Source organism: Megalobrama amblycephala, linkage group LG6, assembly GCF_018812025.1.
Source record: "Megalobrama amblycephala isolate DHTTF-2021 linkage group LG6, ASM1881202v1, whole genome shotgun sequence".
NCBI classification, from domain to species: Eukaryota; Metazoa; Chordata; class Actinopteri; order Cypriniformes; family Xenocyprididae; genus Megalobrama; species Megalobrama amblycephala.
In genome coordinates, this window is record NC_063049.1 from 5122471 (window position 1) to 5133495 (window position 11025).

Consider the following 11025-nt stretch of genomic DNA (forward strand, 5'->3'; position numbering starts at 1 on the left):
ATCATAATAATAATGTGTTATTAAAAATAAACACTAAGATATTTCTTTAAGCTATACAGTTCACTAAATGTAATTTAAATGATCAATTTAACAATTTCATATAACTACAAAAAGTGAAGAAGTATAATCTGTTGCACCCTATACAGCTTCTCTAAACACAATAACTACTAATATGTTTATTTGATTTAGTTATAAAACAAAATAACTTGAAAAAAAAGTACAATTGTACTTAGCCATCAAAATTAAACAAAAACTAGTACTTTCATCCTTTCATTGAAACAATTTTCTCATTTGTTTTAGGGTAGGAACTTGATAGCGGAGCACACAGTTTTATGCAGTGAACCCAGAGCTTCTTTCCAGTAAGTGTGAAGCAGGAAACATAAAACGTGGTGGTGAGGAGCTGTCGAGTGATTACTGAGTGCTTTGAGTCAGGAGAAGAAATTGTTGAACCGTTAATCCAGTAATAAGTTAATCCATTCTGCTAGTGATCCAGTTTGTTTTATTAACAAAAAAGAAGCAAAAAGATGGTTTTACATACTAGATAGCAGAAAATAGTTATCAATAGTGTTGATGTTTATTAATAATGAAAGTGTTCAAAAGTTGTTAAACAGGTTATGATATCAAATGGGGGGCCACAGTAAAAAGATGGAGCACATATCTAACTATTACCATATCTTTTATATTTGTAATCTGTGCTCATAAAAAAATCTGTGTAAGTGACGTACCATCTACTGACAAAAGAAGTTGAGCTTCTCCTCACAGTCTCTGGGTGTCCAGACCTTTGTTAACTTGCTCAGGGCTCCACAACGAAGGTTTCTGGCAGGACACTGGGGCTGTCCCGTCTCATGCCAGGCTGTGAAGTCAAGATCATCTCCATTGACCCATCTCCACTCTCCAGCTAGAAAGCGCAGACCAGTCCACACATATTCAGTTTGAGCCTGTGTGATACTCAGTAAAGCAGAATTCATCCTGTTCTCTGAGCTCAGACTCGCCAGATCATTATAATGTGTTCTGCAGTATTCCAGAGCTCTTTCCCAGCTCTCTTCCTGCTGCATCGGAGCAAGTTCTTTGTTCATACAGAAGAAGGCATGTCTTTTATTGCAGTTTTCATCATGTAGTTTCTTAGTATCTTTGTGTAGAAAAACACAGTATTCATTATAACTTAGCTGATTCGAACTATCCCAGACAATATTTGTTGCGTAATAACCTCCGGTCCATTTCCAGAATCCTGATAGTTTGGACAAACCAATCCAGGCATCAGAAGTTTGATTATTTGCATCCGCTAAAAATTGCTGTTTCTCACTCTCATTAGTGAAGGTGGACAGGTCATGAAAGTGAGTTCTGCAGTACCTAAGCGCAGAAAACCATGTCTTACCCTCATTCACAAAGAAATGTTTAAAGAGACCGGAGGAGAGTCCGTAGAGCTCCAGGATTAGGAGCACAGTGAGGGTCGTCTTCATCTTCATCCAGTGAAGAGATTTTGTGTTTTTTCAATGATCAGTTGAAGGAGAGGACAGAACTGTGCATGATGACACTGACTCTCTCTTTCTTAAACTGACATACAGCCAGTGACAAAAGAGTGTGATGGTGTGACCAATCACAGCACACCTTTACAGACAGAACAAACAAACCAGCTGCATTTAACTAATCAAATAAACCTCATAATAGAAAGAAACTGTGGGCAGGTAAAACTGGCATGAAACTTTTCTTTAAAGTAGTGGTCCCAGATTAGGTTCTCATATGGACAACATATAAACACAAATAGTTTTAGTTAGTTCTACTATAACCTTTTAAAAATAACTAAATATTTTCAAGGCAGGACATCCTTGGGATACTTCAACCAGTGTGACCCAGCACTTGAGGGGGCCCCATAGCAAACGGATTGCCCCTACTTCTGCTACCTTGAACTGGGCCCTGTGGCCCCATGCAAGCTTGGGAAGGCCCTGTTTCAAGGCATTCTTATATACCTTTAAAACCTGTCATCATCTGACTTTCTCTCGTGTTCTCTCGTGAAAACAAATTCAGTAAAGCAAATCTTGAATGCCATCCAAATAAGATGTCAAATATTTGCCTTTAGGTGCAGAAAGAAAACTTTTACTGTGCATTCTCCAGGGTAAGAATATCTGCAGGCACTGAACTAGGGCATCATCAACCTCATTATATATATATATATATATATATATATATATATATATATATAAGTGATGTACAGAATTTTCTGTATTGCAGCTGCTAGTTTTATAGGTAACAGATCTTGCCAAGTCTAGGATCTCTAAATCTGTTGCTTATACCTATAGCTAGGAAAGTGAACAAAAATGTTTTTGTCTTGTTGATGATAAAACTACTTCTCCTGCTACTACTAATAATAAATGAAATCACACTGGCTTACAATGAAAGAGGGTCTGAAACAAAAATGTAAACATTAGAATATGGAGGCTTACAACACAAAAATATTGGGTTTTTGATACGAGTCAGCATAAATAATACAAATATTCTGTTTCAAATGGGAACTCACACTGGATCCTAGGAATCCAGTGTGACCGATGTCTGAAGCATGTGTCTAAATGCAACAATAACACTCGCCAGTCTTTGATGTCAATAACACTCGCAAGTCTTTGATGTCACTACCAGTGTGACCAGAGTATAAGGGTGTACTCACACTAGGCGCTCTGAACCGTGCCCAAGTGCGTTTGACCCCCCAAAGCCTGGTTCATTTGACAAGTGTGATAATACATAATACACTCTGTTCCATGCCTGGTTTGTTTAGCCATCCCTGGCCTGCTTGGAAGAGGACAGAACAGCTACTACTTTATGTGCGCTACTGTCATCATTACACAATCACGCTGGGGCTCGGTTCAAGGCAACCGTGCCTAGTGTGAGTACACCCTAAAAGGGCACCTTTTGTCTTCAGGATCTGTTTGTTTATGTATGTGAAGATCACTCAGCCAAACATTTCAGGAAGAATGTGCCTCTGCATCAGAGACAACACACGACTTGAGGACACATGACTTGTGTGTTTTGTGTTTTTTTGTAAGGAGCACACACATTCAGTTCTCCAAGGAACAGAATGCACTCATTATGAGGTGCACTTTGTGATGTATTCGCAAAGAGACTGAAAGAGACAAGTAAGAGGATTTCACATTTGTTCTCACCTGAGGGATAGTCGTTAGTGTTTGCACGGCTCTCGAGGGAGTTGAAGGCACTCACAGGGATGTGTTTGTGACTGTTTTATGGATGATTCTTGATTAGTGATAGAGTCAGGCATTTGAGCGGAGCACGTTTAGCTCTCAAAGGAGTTGAACACACTCTTTATGATGTGGTTGCTGTGATCCTTTGTTGTTTATTCTCTCTCTCGGGTGGAGAATAGATAGCCTGCACCCTGCAGTAGGTGGATCAAAGAGAGAGTCTTATTTAGATCTCGAGAACCCGACAGGAAGTTTTTCACCCCAGTTTGTGAACCTTTCTTTTTCATTAGGCAACATCTAGGGTGTCTGGATTTTTAAGAACCATGAAAACATTTGTTTGTGAGTGGTCACAACCAGCCCTTGATGCTATGTTTTTATGGTTGAGTGTAAGTGGAATCCTTAATAGTAGGATCCCTGACTCCTGACTCCCTATGAGAGAGCTCAATTTGTTGTTGAGGAGGTTTTACAATGGTTGTAGCTAGCCTTAGCTGTTAGCTCCCATTGGTCATTTAGGATGAGCATGGGGTAGACCCTTCCCGTTTGGGGCAAGGTCCTTCACTCCCTGTAATGAGCTTATTCTCACTTCAGCCTCATTCCGCTATAAGCAGTGACATCAAGTGTCTTTATGGTCTTTGTCAGACCCTGACCTCTGCCCTCGGGGTATGTAGTCAGAGTTTCTGGCATTAGGGAATAGAGTCACGACAGCCATCTAGGATGGTGAATGGTGACTCCGGACCTAGCTCTGTGGAGTCATTGACATTATGTCAGCTGTTACAGCATTCATTCCTCCAGCATGGCAAAAAGAATTTCAGACAAAAGAATTTTATAAAAAGAAAGTTACAAACCCGATTCCAAAAAAGTTGGGACACTGTACAAATTGTGAATAAAAACAGAATGCAATGATGTGGAAGTTTCAAATTTCAATATTTTATTCAGAATACAACATAGATGACATATTAAATGTTTAAACTGAGAAAATGTATAATTTTAAGGGAAAAATAAGTTGATTTTAAATTTCATGGCATCAACATCTCAAAAAAGTTGGGACAAGGCCATGTTTACCACTGTGTGGCATCCCCTCTTCTTTTTATAACAGTCTGCAAACGTCTGGGGACTGAGGAGACAAGTTGCTCAAGTTTAGGAATAGGAATGTTGTCCCATTCTTGTCTAATACAGGCTTCTAGTTGCTCAACTGTCTTAGGTCTTCTTTGTCGCATCTTCCTCTTTATGATGCGCCAAATGTTTTCTATGGGTGAAAATCTGGTCTGCAGGCTGGCCATTTCAGTACCCGGATCCTTCTTCTACGCAGCCATGATGTTGTAATTGATGCAGTATGTGGTCTGGCATTGTCATGTTGGAAAATGCAAGGTCTTCCCTGAAAGAGACGACGTCTGGATGGGAGCATATGTTGTTCTAGAACTTGGATATACCTTTCAGCATTGATGGTGCCTTTCCAGATGTGTAAGCTGCCCATGCCACACGCACTCATGCAACCCCATACCATCAGAGATGCAGGCTTCTGAACTGAGCGCTGATAACAGCTTGGGTTGTCCTTGTCCTCTTTAGTCCGGATGACATGGCGTCCCAGTTTTCCAAAAAGAGCTTCAAATTTTGATTAATCTGACCACAGAACAGTTTTCCACTTTGCCACAGTCCATTTTAAATGAGCCTTGGCCCAGAGAAAATGCCTGCACTTCTGGATCATGTTTAGATATGGCTTCTTTTTTGACCTATAGAGTTTTAGCCGGCAACGGTGAATGGCACGGTGGATTGTGTTCACTGACAATGTTTTCTGGAAGTATTCCTGAGCCCATGTTGTGATTTCCATTACAGTAGCATTCCTGTATGTGATGCAGTGCCGTCTAAGGGCCCGAAGATCACGGGCATCCAGTATGGTTTTTCCGGCCTTGACCCTTACGCAAAGAGATTGTTCCAGATACTCTGAATCTTTGGATGATATTATGCACTGTAGATGATGATAACTTCAAACTTCAAGCAATTTTTCTCTGAGAAACCCCTTTGTGATATTGCTCCACTATTTTTCGCCGCAGCACTGGGGGAATTGGTGATCCTCTGCCCATCTTGACTTCTGAGAGACACTGCCACTCTGAGAGGCTCTTTTTATACCCAATCATGTTGCCAGTTGACCTAATAAGTTGCAAATTGGTCCTCCAGCTGTTCCTTATATGTACATTTAACTTTTCCGGCCTCTTATTGCTACCTGTCCCAACTTTTTTGGAATGTGAAGCTCTCATGAAATCCAAAATGAGCCAATATTTGGCATGACATTTCAAAATGTCTCACTTTCAACATTTGATATGTTATCTATATTCTATTGTGAATAAAATATAAGTTTATGAGATTTGTAAATTATTGCATTCCTTTTTTATTCACAATTTGTACAGTGTCCCAAATTTTTGGAATCGGGTTTGTATATTTTATGTTGGTAAGTGGTGTTAAAAATTGCTCTACGCATAATGAGCTGGTGGGTATATGGTGTGGAGTGTTGCACACCGGGTGTTATGGGCCAAAAGTCCAGGGCCACTTTTCAGCCGCAGCCTCAAACTAAACAGAACATAAATATGGCACTACTTGTAGTCTCATGTAGTCTATTATGAGGTTTACTTGCAGTAATAAAACACAAAAAGAATGATGAAAAAGGAACACCACAAATACATTTAATTTCTGTAAAACCATAACAATGTAACAAGTAAAAGCAGTTTTAAGCAAATTCTAAAGAGAAAATGAAGTGAATATGTGTAATGTGTAATGACTTAGTTACTACCTGAACCTCAAGTCATTCAAATTATAGTCACTGCAGGCAAAAGTAGCATTTAAATTTACATGACATTTCCATTATGGTTCCTTCTGTGGAAAAAAAAAAAAAAAATCAGTGCGTGGCTATGACTGCTGATATAACCAGCAGCAAAAGGAACTTACATTGCTTCATAGAATTAAGTACATTTTACAATAAAGAATTGTATTAAAAAAAATGTTACTTCATCATGTCCATTTTTTTCTATCACAATTACATTTTTATGAATTAAATAAAATGGAAAAAGCTACCTAAGTTTTGCTTTTATTGAAATTAAAATGTTTTCATTTCATATTATGTAGTTTCTTTCAAGAGGCTTTGCAGAATTTCTCTTTGTCCATCTTTCTGTTCAACCCTGTTGTGCTGCGATTTACAAGTGACGTCTTAATAGCCTTTGACCACATGATTTAAAGTTTCAGTCTTTCATTATCAGTAATTCATTTTGTATACACTTATCAAGCTCAGGACTTCCTCGATAGTTTTAGAATTCCAGTGCTGTAAAAACTGAGATACAGGGGCAACATTTAATGAATCAACCATTTAAAAACAAAAACAAAAAAAAAACATTTGTTGATCACTATTCAGAATATTGTACCCCCATATATGCTGGTCTTTGGCAGTTACCGTCCTCTGGGTTTCACGAACTCGGCCTCTGTGGCTCCCTCCGATCGTCACCAGAGGGCTCCCTCACCTGAGTACTAACCTGTCCTGGACTACATTTCCCATACCTCGTGCCTGGGCTGATTACACACACACCTGATCCACATAACCCGGACTATTTAAGCAGACGCACACATTCACCCATTGCAAAGTCTTGTTTTGCCCTGGCTAACATTACCGAGCATTTTCCCCTGTTTATTGTGATTCTGTGTATGACCTTGGACTGCCTTATACTCCCGTGTTTTGCCTGCTGCCTGCCGTGTGATTTACCTGATTGTTTACTGGATTACTCTGCCTTGTCTGCCGCCTACCCTGATCCTTTGCCTGTCCCTGTTTCTGATTACGTTCTGCCTCTGACACTGCTTTTGCTGGTTCTTGACCCCTGCCTGCACGACTACGATTGTTTAATAAAGCTGCACATGGATCCCACCGAGTCTGCCGTCTCGTTACAGAAAACTTCGCCAGACCACGATCCAGTGGCCATCTATCATCTGTCTACAGAGATATCTACCCAGGCCAGCGTGCTAGCCATCCACCAACAGCAGCTTACCCATCTCACCTCTGTTACCGAGGAGCTTGTAAAGATGCTACAGAGCATTCGACTCACCAATGCTGACGTAAGTCCGCCATCAGCCACACCACCCACGGCGGCGGTCTCCCTCACTAACACCACAGCCAACCCACGTTTAGCCTTCCTGGAGAAATATGATGGTTCACCAGCTAGATGCAAGGGGTTTCTGATAAAATGCTCGCTGTTCATTTCTCAACAACCCATTTTGTACACCATTGATGAGAGTCACATCGCTTTTGTATGTTCCCTGCTGACGGGCAAGGCGTTAGAATGGTTTACTTCACTGGAGGAGTTTCTGCAGTGCTTCCGTGAGATCTTTGAGCACGCCGAGGGGGGTAAGGAGGCTGGTGAGTTACTGTTGGCGCTTCGCCAAGGCAAACAAACTGCTGCGGAGTACGTTCTCACGTTTCGCACACTAGCTGCACAAACTACTTGGGTGGATGACACGCTGAAACTACTGTTTCGCAAGGGGTTAAACACAGATCTTCAATCAGAGTTGGCTTGCCGTGACGAGGGAAGGACTTTGAATGTATTTATTGACCTGGCTATTCGCATTGACAATTTAATTAGATCACGACGCCCTTTGAGAAACGCATCATCTTTCCCCGCCGTCACTCCATCAACCTCTGATTCTGAGCCCATGCAAATCGGTTCTACTCACCTGTCTACGGAGGAGAGAGACAGACGTGTGCAGCAACGTCTGTGTCTATATTGTGGTCAAAACGGCCATATGAGAGCCTCGTGCCCCACTTGTCCCACCAGCCGAGGTGCTACTGCGGTGAGTTCATCCTCCACTTCTCCTAATATTGAAATTCCAGCCAGACTTGTAATCAATGATAGTGTTGTCCATGCTCAAGCCATGATAGACCCAGGTGCAGCCGGTAACTTCATGGATTTGGATTTCTCAAAGACGCATGACATTGCTTTAATCCCCTGCAATTCGGTGTTGTCAGTGGCAGCGTTAGACGGACCCACAGGGGACGGGACAGGTTCACTACACCACTGGCGACGTGTCTCTGCAGATTGGGTCACTGCAAAGAGAATCCATCCACTTCTTCATCATCAATTCACCTCAGAACCCCATCATTCTGGGATTGCCATGGTTACGCCAGCATAACCCGCAGATTTCTTGGGCATTTCCCGACAACCAGATCACTCACTGGTCAGACTACTGTCGTCAAACCTGTCTCCAGTCTCCACAGCTCCAAAGCCCTACCGTCCCATTATTACCCATTAACCATTTACCTGCCGAATATCAATATCTCGCTGAGGTTTTCAGTAAAACCAGAGCGGCCTGTAAGGAACCCCGCATCGGCCCAAAAACGGAATCCGACGCGCCCGGGCAAAGGTTAACGCGTGTATGCCTTTTCAGCGTCTCTATTAAGTTCACTTAATTTCACTCGTTTAATCTGACTCCAATTTCAAATGATTCTTATTCTTAGGTTGTGTTTCCAATTAGAAATGAATCATTAGTTATGCCTTAATTTAGATTTTTGATTATTCTGATTACCTTATAGTTTCAATTATTTAGTTCACTGCAGTCCTGGTATCGCTTTAGAAGAGTCACTTTGGCCAACTTTGCTCTTCCCGGACACAAACTCGTCAGTTCTGACCTTAAACATTGGATGCAGGGTAAATATCTACCTTTAAGTCGGCCGCGCTCTGCTTACTTGTAACAAAAAGCATAATTTTTATATATTTACGAAAACTGCAACTTATTTAAGGCACCGATAGTCAGAAATCGAAATGGACTTAATATACTGTATGTGCCCCATGCTCCATCTATTAAACCTTCCGTATGAACAATCCTGAACACAGATTTGAGGTTATACCTTCGCTTTAATCTACTAGAAATAATGAATTAAGAATAATACAGAATAACCAAATATAACATTTTATTTATCAAGAAAAATGTATCATGCCAATTAAATTACAGTTAGACAATTAGAAGCCAATTCAGAAATAATAAATGCATAGTTGAAATGCATATACACACAGTGGTGGACTAGTGTTCGAAGACACTTGTCCATCACTGCGTGGGGGTCTCTGGCTACAGAAAATCCCCCCTGACTGCTTTGCACTTTACCTTTTATACCAGGACCAGAACAAAAGGATTGTAAATTTTTATTACACCAACACCTGTTTTGGGGGAAGAGGAGTGGGTTTTCACAAAAGGCACCACCCAAAGATAGGACAGAATTTTCCTTAGTTTTCAATCTTCTTCATAATACCAGTGACTGCTGTGAAATTGAGACCATTTTACCAATCACACTGAGACATTTAAAATGATACCAAACATAAAAAGGGAAAAACAATAAATACACAAGTTACATTATATGTCTTGAAGAATTTTCAGTGACTTGAGTCAAGGGAAAGGAAGGTGTGTGTGTGTGTGTGTGTGTGTGTGTGTGTGTGTGTGTGTGGAGGGGGAGGCATTGTCCTTTTGGGGTTAGGGCAAGGCGTTGTCAATTGCTATTTCTTTGAGATCTTCTTCTCTAGGCGGGTTTTATTGCTTTATTGCAGGATGCTTGATCTCAGTTTTCGTTTAACAGGAAAATCAAGCCTTACAGGCCCAACTACCACCACACCAATGACTGTGCCATCGATCTGATCCCAGGTTCAACGCCCCCCAAGGGTCGCATCTTCCCGCTCTCCCAACCTGAGTCGGAAGCCATGAAGAATTACATCGAGGAGGAGCTGGCCAAGGGCTTCATACAACCATCTACCTCTCCTGCATCGGCCAGGTTCTTCTTTGTAAAGAAGAAGGACGGGGGGTTAAGACCCTGTATTGACTACCGAGGGCTCAATGACATCACAGTGAAATTCCGCTATCCCCTGCCATTGGTTCCTGCTGCTCTAGAACAGCTGCCCGCTATTTCACCAAAATAGACCTCTGGAGTGCTTATAATCTGATCTGTATCAAAGAGGGAGATGAATGGAAGACGGCTTTCTCCACTACCACTGGGCACTATGAATACCGGGTCATGCCGTTTGGGCTAGTCAATAGTCCATCCATCTTCCAGGCTTTCATCAATGACATCTTCTGGGACATGCTGAACAAGTGGGTCATTGTATATATTGACAATATTCGGATTTATTTTGACAATTATCCCAATCATGTCCGTCATGTCCGTTCAGTTCTGCAGAGACTCATAGAACACCAACTCTATGCCAAGCTTTAAAAATGTGAATTCCACCAGACCGCAACGTCCTTCTTGGGTCACGTCATCAGTGCAGAGGGGGTCGCGATGGATGACTGCAAGGTCCAGGCGGTGGTAAATTGGCCATTACCAACCACTATCAAGGAACTGCAATGCTTCTTAGGATTCGCCAACTTCTACAGACGAGATTGTTACATTACATACAACAGGCAAATGCATGTCTACTCATCTGTAAATATTTCCCATGCAAACATATTCATTCATTCCTCATGCTGTTTTACAGGAAAAGGTCTGGATTTGTGAACTTTGAGTGAATATAAATGTTGTTTATGTGCACTTTCATATATGCATCACATCTGTAGTGATTTTTGGATTAAGCTCACATGAGGGCACCACAAATATAGTGATTTTGGTCTTAAATATTAATATTTTGTATTAATATTAATATTGAGTCAGATGATTCCTTCCAATATTTCGGGGCACCAGTCAGGATTCTCACCTTGACAATAAAGAACAATCATGAAAGATTGTTAACTGAATTAATATTTTATAAATTGGAGGAAGTTTATCATCTGACCAATCTGAAGGATTTAGTGAGATTCGGCGAGCTTTTAGAGCCTCTGATTATCAACA

At 41.1% G+C, this 11025-nt stretch overlaps 1 protein-coding gene across 1 annotated transcript; it reads right to left on the reverse strand.

Annotated features, from left to right (window-relative positions):
* Positions 1-1503, reverse strand: LOC125269472 (secretory phospholipase A2 receptor-like). The gene has a single exon (XM_048192374.1). It carries the CDS (start codon positions 1464-1466, stop codon positions 729-731), a length of 738 nt encoding a protein of 245 aa, XP_048048331.1. The 5' UTR covers positions 1467-1503; the 3' UTR covers positions 1-728.
* Positions 1504-11025: the final 9522 nt, after the last annotated feature.

What these genes read in the sequence shown, in the direction of transcription:
- LOC125269472 (XM_048192374.1), bottom strand. Translation starts at nt 1,466, where the DNA reads ATGAAGATGAAGACGACCCTCACTGTGCTCCTAATCCTGGAGCTCTAC.